At 45.4% G+C, this 15,243-nt stretch overlaps 2 protein-coding genes across 2 annotated transcripts in view; one reads left to right on the forward strand and one right to left on the reverse strand.

Annotated features, from left to right (window-relative positions):
- The window catches only part of LOC142571240 (uncharacterized), a 59,775-nt gene that overhangs the window by 30,759 nt on the left and 13,773 nt on the right, over positions 1 to 15,243 (reverse strand). The window lies entirely within an intron of this gene.
- On the forward strand, positions 5,819 to 6,472 carry LOC142573370 (uncharacterized). The gene has a single exon (XM_075683012.1). The coding sequence runs from the start codon at positions 5,819 to 5,821 to the stop codon at positions 6,470 to 6,472; it is 654 nt and encodes a 217-aa protein (XP_075539127.1).

Raw genomic sequence — 15,243 nt, forward strand, 5'->3', positions numbered from 1 at the left:
AAAAATCGCATAGTGTGCTCGCTGGACGTTCGTCCAGAGGATTACGAGTTCAACGCCGACTTACTGGAGTTGTGTGGAGTGCCTTTCAAAGCAATGCTTTCCGGTAGCGCTGTTCCGTCGGTCTTGCCTGCATTCTCCGAAGCGTAAGAACAACTGCAGGTCGAAGAAGGGGCGGTGAGTGCGGCATTTGGTTTTCACGAAGGAAAAGTTACAAATGTGCGAATATGTACAGCCACGACATACAGTTGCCGTCGTAGTAGTACGCAACGACGCCGGCAGCGCGAGCCCTCAGTAGCAGGTCACGTTCATCAGTGCTTAAATCGCTGAATCGAGCCCAGCATCACGAGCCAATGTGTCGTTGTCAGGGTCGTCCATTGCAACGAGCGTCAAAGTTGGCGTCATAAAATAAAGAACCAGCTTATCGTCGCGCGCTTTCCCTTCAGCTAGCTACCATAGTTCCGCTTTCGCGCTGGTGTCGGCTCTGTCTTGGCTCTGTTTCTGGCGACGCGTTTGTGTTTTGTGCAGAAAAGCCTTTGCGCCGTCTGCGGGCGCCGTTTTACTCACCGACGGCGCAACGTCACTATGAGACCATGACGTCACCACTCCTCGATCGGAGGGCGGGAGATTCGAACTGCGTTAGAGGTACGCGGACGCTTCAGAACGCATTTTCTCTTAAAATAAGTCTCTTCTTCGCATGAAACAAGCATTTCGATGTTTCTGGGATGGTATTGCAACAGTCCACGTTGACTTAATGTTAACCTTTAGTGTCCCTTAAAGTATGAAGAACGACTGAGGAATATGGAAGAAAGTAAATGGGCTGGGAGAGTATTGAGGTATCTGTACAGGAAAAACATTGATTCACAGTGGAAGGAAAGGACTAGGAAGCTTACCAGCAAGTATGCGGCCTGTGGGGTGGGCAACACAGCAACAAAGAACGTCAAGCGGAAAGTCAAAGAGGCTGAAATAATCTCATGGGTGGTGGCAATTGAAAAGAAACCTGCCATGAGAAACTACTTAAGAGGAAAAAAACGCAATCAGGAAAGAAACAATTTATGATAACTTAAAGGGGAGCTCATTACTTTTCGAAGCGAGACCGGAATGCCTTAGAACACGCACCCATAAAGCGAGATATAAGAAGGAAGAAGAAGCATGTGCTTGCTGTGGTAAAGCTAGGAAAACTATGGAGCATGTTTTATTAGAATGTGAAGACGTCGGCCCAGCGGTCGATTTAGGCACCACTGGCCTCCTTGAAGCCCTTGGGTTCAGCGAGAGCAGTGGAAAAGTGAACATGTCGGGAATAGGGATCAGTAAGAGGTGGCTTGAGGATTGGTGGAAGTAGGGAAACGACAAAAACGGAGACTTACAAAAGCACAGTTCGCAAATAGGGGATCAGAAAGCTTGGTCGTGGGAATTCATAGCATTTTTTTTTCTTTTTTAACCTAGGTAGGACATTAGGCAGTATAATAGCTAGAGCTTGGTGGCGCAACCCACCGCCCCTTTCCAAAGGGGACACTCATAACATCCATCCACCATCCGAAGACGACGGTTGTGCTTCACACGTCTACGGCGTACGAGCAACGAACTGCGATTCGTTTTCTATGGAGCAAGGGACGAACGCCCATCGAAATTCACACATACATGCAGCCCATGTATGGGTAAAGATGTGTCGCTTTGAGTAGTGTAGGTGGTGGTGTTGTGAGTTCGCGAAAGGCCAAGAAGACTTGCGTGACAATGAGCGTTCGGGGAGGCCACGCGCGTCGCTGGCTGACGACAACAGCATCTCAAATTTATTACTGCGATGGGACAAATGTCTGTAGCGGTATGGAGACTATGTGGAAAAATAAGATACGTTGAATAGTACATATAGTTATAAGTACCGGTATGTATCTTACTTTCGTAATAAAAAGTAGGGGTGAAGACTTTCTTATTCGCACCAAATATGAAGCAAGAACTCAACCAAATGCTGCGCCACGAAATCATCAAGTCGCCGGAAGGCTCGTCGGTGACTCTTGTAGTCTTCTTGAAGAAGGTTGGAACTCTGCGCTCTTGTGCGGATTATCACCGTCTCAAGGAAAGCTCTAAAAAGGAAATACACCCCCTCCCACATATAGGTGACAAACTGGACCGCGAAAAGATTGCCTTCACTATACCGGATGGCCTCTACGACTTCAAGGTCATGGCACTGCGGTTGTGCTTGGCACCTGCAATGTTCCAGCGCGTGGTAAACGCGATTTTAGCGAGGGTGAAATGGCAGAGACGTCTCGTCTATTTGGATCACGTCGTCGTCTTTTCACCTAATTTTGACGGTCACCTCAGCCGACTTGGAACTGCACTAGAAGCGATCAAGTTATCCGGGGCTAACATTGAAGCAGGAAAACTGCCGCTTCGCGCACGAAGAGTTCTTGTCCCTAGCCATTTTATCAGTAAATCCGGAGTCCATCCTGACCCAGAGAAGACAGCTGCCATAACAATATTTCCGCAGCCCATCGACGAGAAAGCTGTGCGTTGATCCCGTGGCTTCTCTGCCTTCTATAGGCACTTTCTCAAGGACTTTTCTAATATTGCCGAGCCACTGGCTCATCTCAATCAAACGTCAGGTTTAAGTGGAAGGTGCCTCAAGCAAAAGCATCCGAAGAGCTTAAACGACGCCTGCAGTCACCTCCAGTACTCTCCCATTTCGACGAAAATGTCGATACCAAAAATACACACCGTCTCATGTCGCGAAGGCCTCGGCGCCGTGCTAGTCTATAGAGGAAACACAGACTCGAAAGGGTTATACCTTACGCTAGCCGGTCGCTGTCGAAAGCGGAGGCCAACTATTCTAAGAAGGAATGCCTTGACATAATTTGGGCTAACCTGTAAATTCACCCTTACCTATAGCGTAGCGCACCGTCTATAGAGGCGCCGCTGATAGCCACCTTGCGGGCGCTTCTAACAGTACGCTCGGAAGCAGTAGCACACGATAGCCCTTTGCAGCAAGGATGACCGAAGTTCGCGGCTGCGATTTCTCCTTTGTTTGGGTGCCAGACTGCTTCTTCTGCAGTGACAGCTGTAGGGAAGACACTGGCTTCTGTTGGAGCAGGAATGAACACGATGTTACCGGTGTTTGGGACAGCCCAGTCTACATACGTGCCAGGTGCGTCCCGCAGACAAACTCCATGAACCCCATTTACATGAAGGGAAGCTCATGTTAACTAGCCGCTAAACTTTGCTGAGTAATGCGATGTCTCGGTCGTATTTTTCTTTAATTCCACCCTTGCCGTTACGCTGCTTCTGTGCCTCAACAATAAGCACCCGTCGTTCGAACAAATCCGCAAAGTGCGATGTCTGCACATGACTTTGTGATCTTTATGCCAATGAATGCATGTGACATCGCCGAATAAGTGCAGCCAAAGTCGCCTCAAGAGTAATTGCAAATTTATTGGTGGAAACGCGCACACTTTGTAGTGTCTATTAAGAGCATTTAGCCAAATGTGAGTACTCGGTTGGAAACATGGAATAAAGCACGGGAGCTTGAGCAATAAGTGCGTATTACCGTGTCACTCAAACCTAATCAATCAGACCGCATCCCGGTCTGCAGGAGCACTAAAATGGTGTCAGAAGTGTTACCCCAGGGGTGAATCTCCGCATGGATACCATTGGCTGTTTTCGAGCAGACGCTCTTTCGACGCTAGTGCGAAGGTCCCCTTCAGTTAAGGCCCTAACAGGAGGGCGATGCTCTAGCAAAATGGCGGCACACGCGATTGTTTACGTTGTCATGGCAACAGGAACAGCAGCCGTGCGGCGCCTCCTTTCCCGAGCGGTTTTTTTTCTTTTTGTTTTTATTATGCCGACCCACTCCGATCCCGTTCCCCCATGCCACGCACGCCGCTTACTTTTCTTTTGTTTTTGCCTGTACGCGACGCGTTGTTTTTTTTTTTCTTATTGCGCGCGCGCGCTACGGCGCACTATGAGTTGGCGCGTGGTGTGCCGTGGGCTTGCCCATACTTATGCGAGCATGTGCCGGGACATAAAAAAAAAAAAATTCCACTTCCAACACAACAGACCTTTGGTCTCGCTTTATGACTTCGTTTCCGAAAACAAAGATTTTTCTTATAACGTGGTGTGATACACGCTAAAAAATGAACAATAGTGAAAGGTGCATGACATAAACGTGAGCACTAAACATACTAGTTCACAGACAGTGAAATAAAAAAAAACGCCAAAAAACGCGGAGGCCCTTTCGTGTACACGCACATCTAAAAAAACAAGATTTTTATATAACGCCCTCAAGACGAAATGTAGACGAGCTTCTGATATATGCACTAAGATATTGCACAAAACTGGGCGGCGTGTATGACATAGTCATGAAAACTAAAGAAAGGGTAATGGCAAAAACAATGACATGCAAAATACCTAAAAATAGAATAAAATGCTAAGGTTCTTTGATTGACAGCCATAAAAAAAAACAAGAGCGTACTTATAAACCTGCACGAAAATATATGAAATGCGTGACATGTTCATTACTACTGAACAAAATGAAAAAGACATGGCAGAATAAAAATAACATTGTACCAAAACTGAAATACACATTACCACATTATTTTGCACTTGGCCACAACTTGAGTAACGGTGGCAAAGGGGAACAGAAGGTAGTCGGCTTTTGCAGCAGCACATAGAAAACATTCGCAAAAAGCCTTATTCCTCAATCAAAGACCAGACAAAATAAGCCAACAACACAACTTTTCTTTCATTTCGAATGCAATGCTTAGCAGTAAAATTACGTCACTTAAGGCACTAAGTCGTACCTACTGAGCATTCGATCCTTTGTTTAATAAACACGAACTGCAAAAATCTGCATTTAGGACACTTGCAACGCTCATGCTTTCTTGAAGCAAGAAAAAGCGTCTCATGCCTACACATGAAGGTTGTTCGCGCGGTTTTCCCATCGTCGATTACTGAGATAGTACACAAACACGAACAGTAATTTTTCAGCTGTTAGTACGTTTGTAGAACGTGACACACAGAAAAAGCACTGAGGGCGGAATGGAAAGCTAAGCAAGTTACTGAAGTTGCAGAATGAGACTTGGCACCGAGAAACACAAGTCATAGACCAGGCGACAATCAGGACGAACATCTATTTTCAGATTTCTCTACCGGTAAGAGGGAAGTGTAGCACAATCAAGGCGCAACGACGTCCGGAGGCTCATGGAGCACACACATAGACAGGGCTGTGTTCGTGTGCATGCGCCTTCTGATGTCCTTGAGACTGCGCGCCCACCTGTTGTCTTTAGGCACCCGGAACAACCTTGCAGGGCTTGTTTCTGAGGTATTCGTGCACCACTGCATCATGCACGAGTGGTACGAGTCGTGAAACGGGGGAAACATCGCGGAGCACAAGCACACCGCTATCGAGGACTACGAAACTGACGAAACTACCCACGCCGGTCAACGCAAAGCAGCGCACGCTTCCCGATAGCTGTAGATAACGAAACGTGAAACTTCATGACGCGGGCTAGGCTGGCGGCGGGCCGCCGGGCGCGCGCGGACACAGTCGAAGGTGAGGGCGTTGCGAGAGAAGGCATTGAGGAGTTGAGAGGAGGGGCGAAAGGGCACGGCTTCCTGGATCAGTGAGAGCGGGCGCGCGCCGATCTAGGAGGTCGTACAAGGGAAGCGGATTTGCTTTCCCGCCCTACCGAAGGATAGCACCTATTACCTCTGCCACCAGAGCGGCCGAGTTTCCTAGGCCGGGTGTTAGTCGGTCTCGTGTGAGTGCCAAACCAACAGTCATTTGGTCGTATCATCCCTCAGCAGCAAGCGGTAACCGGCAATTGCAGCCATGGCACACGCGCTCCCTCCCTTTCCAAGTTTCGACCTTCGCGCCACAGACGCCAACAATATTGGTCACGAATGGACCAAATGGATAGAAAGGTTCGGGAAATTTCTTTTAGCGTGTGATGTCACAGCAGATGCACGCAAGAAAGCGCTCCTCCTGCACTACGTCGGCGAGGAAGTCTACGACATATTTCGCTTTCTCCCCGACAGCCCTAGACAAGCTGCAACAGCTACAAGCACGACCCAGACCACGCAGAGCCCATCGGCGCCAGAATACGATGCCGCACGAGCGAAACTGAGAGCATACTTCGCCCCGCGAGTGAACTGGACATTTGCGATCTACAAATTTCGCCAAGCCCAGCAAAATGTTCGTGAGACACTGGACGCCTTCTACGCGCACCTCCAGCAGCTCTCTTGCCACTGTAACTTCAAGAACGTCGACGCTGATGTCCAGAAGCAAATAATCCTCTCCACAACCTCGTCTTGCCTTCGAAAATATGCAATGCTTCATTCCCTCACTTTAGCAGACTTGCTTAAACAGGGAAAAATACTCGAGGATGTCGAACGGGATGTATCAGAAATAAAAAAGAACGTCGATAGCAATGCGGCCGTGCTTGCAGTGCACAAGCAAGGACAGCACCATGGCCAACACCAATGAAATGGCCGACAGATGCCACGACATACCTATGCCCCGCAATGACCTCGGGTCTCATCAGCAGATTCTCGGAACTGCGGCGTCAAGTGGCCTCACCAAGGCGGACGATCAAGTTGTGCTGCATGGGGCAAGACATGCAAGGCATGCAACAAGGTTGGTCACTTTGCAAAATTCTGTCGTTCAACGAGACAAATGGTACAAGTAGTGGATTGTGACAATGGTCCAAACAGGAATTCACAGACAGTCTGCAGTAAGAAAAGTTCAAGTACCAAAGAATGTGTAGCCACCCGTGACACCAGTTCAATCTGTGAAGAGTATGTTTTCGTTGCCATGACTTCACCTCAGACAGGCCCATCTCCAAAAGTCATTGTCACTGTCAACAATGTGCCGCTCACTTAGATAATCGACACAGGTGCAACCGTGTCAATTGCTGGCGAAAATGACTTTAAGAGCTTTCGCCTAAAGATGAAGCTCCAAGAAACATCCATCAGAGTGTTCCCGTACAAAGCAACATCTCCACTTGAACTTCTAGGCAAAGTCTCTGTCACAATGAGCTAAAAGATAACTTCATTGAAGAAGACATCTTTGTCAATCGAAGAAAGTGTGCACCACTCTTAAGCTTCACAGCAGCATCCAACCTGGGGCTTGTCCAGATCACATACCAAGTTAATGAGCATCAAGGTGACAAGTAAATCATGGAATAATTCCCTAGGTTGTTTAGTGGAGTTAGAAAACTCAAAACCAGCACATTCATCTTTTTATGGACGACACTGTCCCACCTGTTGCACAACCACACAGGCGTATTCCGTTTGCCTTACGTGACACCACGGAGAAAGAACTTGAACGCCTCCTGTCAGAAGACATAATTGAGCGAGCCATAGGACATACAACGTGGGTGTACCCTGTGGTTTATTGTGCATAAACCGCATGAGCCTGATGAAATTCGAATCTGAATTGACATACGTGTTGCGAACACTGCCATTCAACGTGAACGACATTTGCGCCCAATAGTGGATGATATCATTGTTCTCCAATCTTGACTTAAAGAATGGATATCATCAGTTGGAACTTGGCCCTTCCTCAAGGCAACTCACCACGTTCTCGACACATGTTGGCTTGTTTCGCTACAAACGACTAAACTTCGGCATCAGCCGAAGTTCAGTCTTTCAGAACAGTTCAGAATCTTTCAGAACAACATACGCCAAGTGCTCAACGGCATCCCCAATGTCCTGAATGTTAGTGATGATATTCTTGTTTTTGGAAAAACAAAACAGGAGCACGACCTGTCCTTGGAAGCCGTTCTGCAGCGACTCCAAGAAGCTGAAATGAAAATAAATGTCACTTTCATCAAGTGAACTGAACTTCCTCGGACTTACTTTTTCAGCTGATGGCGTTCATCCTGATCCCAAGAAGATAGCAGATTTCCTACAAAATAAAACACTGGAATCTCCACAAGAAGTGAAGAGCCTGCTAGGAATGATCAACTATTCAGGAAGATTTCTGAAAAATCTTGCTGACCTCACACAGTCCTTACGTGAACTGACATTGAAGGATGTTGTATGGGAGTGGACAGAACGACAGCAAAATGCTCCTGAGAGCCTAAAGCAAGCCATGTCCGATGCCTCCCCCTTGCTTACTTTGACCCATCCAAACCGAGAGAATTGGTGGTAGATGCAAGTCCACGTAGACTGGGTGCTATCCTCACACAGCGTGACAGTGAAGACATTGTAGTGATAGCTTATGCAAGTAGAGCGCTTATACCAGTTGAAAGTCGCTACTCCCAAATTGAACATGAGATGCTCACAGCTGTATGGGCCATGGAAGACTTCCGCCTGAGTGGAGTCAAGTGGAGTCAACTTCCTTTTGCTGACTGATCGCATGCCTTCAGTGAGCGTACTGGCAAACCCAAGATCATCACCATCTACCCGCATTGAATGCCTTGCTCTACGCATTCAACAGTACAAGTTTGTTGTACAAAACACTGCAGGTAGTAGTAACCCTTCCGATTACCTTGCCAGGCATCCAGTTTCTGAGACAAAAAGGTGTGCCCGCATCGACAAGGTACCTAACGAGTATGTCAACTTTATCCAGAGCCACAAAATCCCAAAGACCTTCTCGGCTAAAGAAGTCACTGATGCAACGAAAACAGACCAGTAGCTACAGTCACTTATCAGTGCTATCCAGCACCCCACACTCACCAGCTGGGTCTCAGCTGAACTGAAGCCATTCGCATCTATAAAGACAGAACTAACAACAGCGCCCGAGGGCATCGTCCTTCGAGGATCACGCCTAGTTCTTCCCACTACCCTGCAGAAACTAGCAGTGCTGCTTGCCCACAAGGGCCATCAAGGGATCGTGAAAACAAAACAAATGTTGAGAGAAAAAGTGTGGTTCCCAGGCATGGATAAGCTCGTGCACACTTTGATTAAAAGCTGTCTACCATGTCGAGCAGCTCTTCCCCAAGCAAAGCAAGAACAACTTGCCATGACGAAACTACTCAGTGGTCCCTGGGAAGAAGTACCAGTTGACTTTTGTGGTCCCTTCCCATATGGAAAGTACGCTATGGTGGTGTTAAATGACTTCTCACGATACACAGTGGTACAAGTCATACGCTTCCTAAATGCAAACAATGTGCTTCCTCACTGCGACGAGTGTTTTGCCAGTTTGGAATCTTTGCACAGGTAAAAAGTGACAACGGGCCACCATTCCAAGACAAAAGGTTTGCTGCATTCGCAAAAGAAAGGATTTCGGCGTCATCGGATCACACCTTTGTGACCTAAAGCTAATGGCGAGGCTGAACGGTTCAAGAGAACATTGAAGAAGCATGTTTACACTAGTCAGCTTGAGAACACAGATTGGAAAGTAGAGCTCGACACTTTCCTGATGTGATACAGGTCTTCAAAACACTTGACTACAGGAAGATCACTGCATGAACTGCTGTTTGGCAGACCGATGAGAATCTCCTGCCTTGCTACGCTGAAGCTGCTTCGGAAACGGAAGACGTAACAAAGTTGAAAACAACTGTGCTCGAGAAAAGGGCATACAACAAACAACATGCTGAATCATGAAGGCTTACTCAACCACATCACTCCTGTGTTGGTCAACGCGCCTTGTGCAAGCAAGACAGACACGACAAGTTCACTGCGTACTTTGATCCAGACCCTTATATCACTGTCAGTGTTTATGGATCACAAATCAAGGCATCGAGAGGAAACAAGAGTAATAACGCGCAACTCAAGTTTTTTCAAAGATGCCTCTGGCCTTAAACAGGCACCAGCCAGAACATCATTTGACTGTGATAACATCATGTATCCTCGACCCACCTGAGTGCCAGATCCTGCACCACCTGTATTGCACCAGAGTTCTCCAACAGAGCGCTACCAAGAGAATCAGGAAGCCTCCACGCCATCTTTCTGATTTCGCAACCTGACATTGGGACTGTTGGTAGGAGACATTCATGACTCTTCAGCAGTGAACTGTTTTCCGTTTATGGTTTCCCTAATCACGTTGTGTCCACATTCATTTCACTTACCCCAAGATGGGTAGTGTAGTGTCTATCAACAGCATTTAGCCAAACGTGAGTACTCGGTTGGCAACCTGGAATAAAGCATGGGAGTTTGAGCAATGAGTAAGTATCACCGTGTCACTCCAATCTAATCGATCAGACCACATCCCGGTCTACGGGAACAATAAACACTTGTCAACGAAGTCACCAAACGCAAGGGTGAATAAGAGCTGTACCACCGATGCAAATCTGCTGCGTACGCAGATGAACTGCCGTTCCCGCTGCAGTTTTTGCAATCTTAAGTTCCCCAAGGGAGCTGCTTGGAAACATACAAAGCTAAAGTCTGACCAACTTTTCAGTAGTTCTTTTTAATGTTACTAGAGAGAGATGCCACATGAGAAATGTAATGGCAGATCAGCGCCAGTCAAAGTAGATGAGCGCTGGCGGCAAGGCCGGGTTTAGTCCTCTGCGGTGTAAGCATAATAAGAATTCAGTTGAGTACAAAATTCACATGCAGAAAGGGACTACGTTGTGAAACAAACAAATTACTCGGCGCGTTAAGTCTGCTCAGACAGCATCAAGGTGGGATGACTTTCCAAACATGACGCAAACTTTTCAGCGAAAGTAACATATGCAGCAACCATTAGCAATTATCGCCCGGAACTACCTATTTTCTGAACACGTTTCCCAAAAAAACACAATATCTAAGATGCCTTCGGATAAAAAGAATAAAGCTGTTAAAGAAGTACTTGCTTTGTATCATACTGATAAGACACAGCTGGATGTAGACCTTCTACAAACGATGCAGGGTGAAAACCTCGCACCTCAAAAAATCAACAACAGGTATGCAACAGGTATGCATGAAGTAACTAGCAACAGTTCACCGTGCGCGAAGCCACACATAATATACATGCAAAAACATGAAGTGCGTGACAGGTGGTTCGAAGGTTTACCGGGCCGCATAAAACTAACAATTTCAGTTCTTGCAAGCTTCAGTAACTTTAACATACGACACAATGCGCTCGTGCAGTCATGCCGCCTAGCTAGCGAAACGCGGTAAAGAAGCAGCAGACAGTAGAAGCGGCAAACGGCATACAGAACTTTAGCGAAATGCCTTTAAACCGCATGCTGCACTGCCGACGAATTTCGACGCTTAAGGCTGTTTCACATGCTGCGACTGGAACGACCAAAATCGGTCCAATCGCACGCGTCTCAATGCGACTTTTGCAGGGCCAATTTCGCATGATTGCGATTTCAACAATGCGACCGGTGCGACGTCGAGGGCTGCGTACTACAAAGTTTCGGGGCACACGCTGCATAATTCTTTTATTGTAATGAATGAAACGTTTACATTATAATATTATTGACTTTTCTTGATTAGGAGCAAATAATATGCACGTTTAGTCATTTAAAAACGTGTTACTTAAGATTTGTTTTGGAGTGCGCAACGGCGGTTTCGGAAGTTCAGTGCAACATGGCGCACGTAAACAGCTGTTCGCAGGTGGTTCGATCAGCGCTGGGTGTTGTCTCATCTGCCTTCTATGACCGTTTCGTTCTGCCTGCGCTACAACAATTTACAAGATGACCAATCGACAAGTTCATATAGCTACCCTCACTGCATATGCATTATTCGGGATTCGGCTGCACCGAAGTCGTCGTGTCAGCCCAACAAGATCCTCGCTCTACCCGTGCTCGGCGTCAGTTCTGGAGGAATCATGTGTGTATATTGCTCGTGACTGCGCATATGCGGTGCCTGCTCCTAGCCATATTCTTGTGCCAAACGCAACAAGCACCAAGCCGAAAGCCAGCGTGTGCCCCTGAACGAAGCCGCAAATGATCTGTGTGATTACTGAACGTGGAATGAAAATTGTGTTGTTAAATTCAACCTTAGCGCTAGCCTGGTTCGTCCATCGCCGTGCGCGCGCTGTGGATATATATATATATATATATATATATATATATATATATATATGGGAGTCCTCTCTAAATATTTCTAAAGGCGTAAAAGCCGACGCATAAATGTTTTGAGCAGTTACCATCAATTTTGTAGAAACCTGTACGTTGTAACATAGCATTCTAAAAGACACGCTTCTCGTCCACTTCGCTGTCCGGTGTCTCGCGCTAGCAGTATACTCGGAACTTCTAACAAGAAAACCGTATCAATACGCACTATCCATAATACAGGATCGTAGGCCCACGGCAGGCGCACTTGCCGTAGGATTTTTCAGCTTTCTACTCAGCTTCGCACGCCGCTCACGGTTAGCCTCTTTTGTGGAAATAAACATTATTATTAATGTTATTAGATATTATTGTTTCTTCACTGCAATTTATAGTAAACATCCAGATTTCTTAAGGTAGTCGCGCCTTTAATCTGTATCAGATCAACATTGTTACGACATGCTTATGGGAGTCATTCAAAACTAGATTGCTCAGCCAGAGAAAGTACAAATGAATGCCTAAACGTTTATTCCTATCTGGTATTCCTAAACAGATTATATTTGCAGAATTGTATGCCTGCTTGCATTTCCTGCGATTCAATGTTTAGAACTGGAAACACCGATTCCTGTTCTTGCTGTCGAAAGGCTGCTTCAATGTCGATAGCAAGCTATAATTATTCATTTCGAAAGTGTTAAGCAATGACTATACCTCTAAGCTTATCAATGCGTTTTTGTTTCACAAACACATTTACGTTTTCTTTCTCCCTCTCATTGACGGCCATGGAATGAAACTGTTCACTTTCATAAGTGTCAAAATGGAAACATTCTGCAGTTTGTCCTGAGCATTTGTCTGCATCCTGTATGTGCATGTTTGTATCAAGTTCTGGTGTCGCAATCGCAGTGATCTACGCATATTTTTATATTGCAACAACTGAATTTATTGAATTTTGTTTTCAAATCTCCAATATGGCCATGCAGTAACGAACACATTAATAAGCAAAAAAAAAAGAAAAAACAGCAGATTCAGTGTACGTGTTGGAATCTATGCGAAGTGAAGTTTTTGTCAAGTGGTCAAATAAATGCTGTAAAACTAACTGCGCTGTATACAATTTGTCTTATTTTCAACAACCCAACATGTTATCTTTTTGCAAGGTTTGCTTAAGCACCACATAGGTCACAACCTTAATGTCATGTAATCTTTATGCACAGCACTGTTCACAAATTATACCGAAATACAAACGACAGTTAATGCAGATGCACACTACGAGACGTCAACACAGTGACGTTTGTTGAGCAAGGAATGGTGCGAGGTGTATGCAGAAGAATGAATGAGATGCGCTTATGTACTTATTTATTTATATACCTCGCACGCTGCAAGGTTGGAGTAGTAGGTGAGGGGGAATAAAAAAAGTAGTTACAAAAGGAAGAAGGGAACAACATTAAGAAAAAAGCAGCACCAGTACAATGCACCAACTAGCCGTGTTTTACTGGCACAACATTATACAATACTTAACAAATAATAACAGAAAAAATTACTGCCCATGCACCCTGTACAGATGGTAAATCAGCGAAGCTGAGATATGCGGCCCCGGTGCTTAACACTAGGACAATTCTGACAGTTTATTCAAGTGTTTCTGAATCATTGATTATGTCGGTGTTTCTTGATGAGGTTACACACACGTTTGGCTTGGGTATTTATTTGGAATGCCACATATTGTGCTTCGCAAGATCACAATCATGGAAAGTGCAAGTTCATTGTGTTAATCCAGCAGGTCCATCAATATATTTCTGAAATATGTTACACATTCGTGTTTTGTAATGCATTAATCACAGTATTTATGGCTCCGTTGTGCAGCGTAGTTACCAAGTGACACACCGGGGCGGCACATTTCATTTAATTAAATACAGGGACACATTTTCGAACCTATTGGGAAGGTTCTAAAATGTGTCAGCGCGCTTTGCTGCGAGAGAGAAACGACGTCACTATCGGTGTAGGCAATGGCCCACCACACCTTTGCTGCAAGATAATTACGACATCATGATCTTGTCTTAAACCCATCCCCCTCTGTCTCCTTTTCCTGCAATAATAGGTAGATAAATGTATATGTTTTAAATGCATGAGCATTTCTATGCCTACACAAGAAATGTCTCCGTCCATCATGTAAGACGAACGCAATGGCTCACACCCCCCTAAGCAATGGCTCATATCCCTACACTAGGGTTTTTGTGATCGGACCACGAGTGTTTCGCCTAGGCATATACATCTTCACTGTAAAAAGAATGAAGACCTTTCTGCTAGAGACCAAGAGTATCATGAGGCATACTAACAAATGAAAATTTATTAAACATGCCGAGTAAATGCTGGTTGACAAGCAATAAATCGAAGTTACACAAAAAGCAGAAGCAAAAACTGATGTGTGTCAGTAGAGATCCCAACAGGAAAGCGCATCATCCATCTCTTAAAGTGTAACAGTGGCTATGCTGACACGAGATTCTCCCAGTGTCTTTGCATCTACAGCTTCCATAATTTCTCTAGGGAGCCGATCTCCACAGCAAGCTAGCTTTTTCCTCTACAATGCACTCTCCACATCTGAGCGTGCATTGTAGAGGAAGAAGCTAGCAGTCTGTGCAGATAGACTGCCCAGAAAAATTACGGAAGCTGCAGATCTAAATATGCTGGGAGAATCTTGTCAGCATGGCCTCCATTAATTTTTGCTAACATACATTAATTTTTGCTACTCCATTTTGTGTATGTTTCGTTTATTGCTTGTCAGTCAGCAAAGATATCTTTTGTGCTCGGTGTGTACAATAAACTTTACTTTTGTTTGTTAGGTCATCTCGGTTTTGTTGTTCGGCCTATGTGTTCTCTGGTACCGTTTGCAGCCAGGTTATTCTTTATTTTTTAGATTGCAACAAGTCACTTAATGGCCCTTATGATGCTTCTTTGTACCTTATAAAATCTTTTATTTGGCCAATGTAGCAAGACTGTATATTGTGAAGCAGTAAGAACAGGGTACGCTAACTTCTAATTCAAAGGTTTATCGTGAAAATGGAGTGATCTATAAAGGTTACCAGAAAGTAGTACAGCAATAAAACCTGACAAAAACTGGCACATGATGAAACCAAACACAAAAACGGGAAAGGGAGGAAATACATACTGATATACAAGTCCATATTACCCAAATACATATTGATATACAACATTGTGATCACCAAGTGCGCATGTGGCTACCTTCCAAGAAACTCGTTGTTTTTTTTTCAATGGCATGGAACTGGAAGAGTGTGCTTGCATAAGCAAGCTGTCAGTCTGTCTATTGGAATAAGAACAGTGT

This window comes from Dermacentor variabilis, chromosome 2, assembly GCF_050947875.1.
Source record: "Dermacentor variabilis isolate Ectoservices chromosome 2, ASM5094787v1, whole genome shotgun sequence".
Classification (NCBI taxonomy): domain Eukaryota; kingdom Metazoa; phylum Arthropoda; class Arachnida; order Ixodida; family Ixodidae; genus Dermacentor; species Dermacentor variabilis.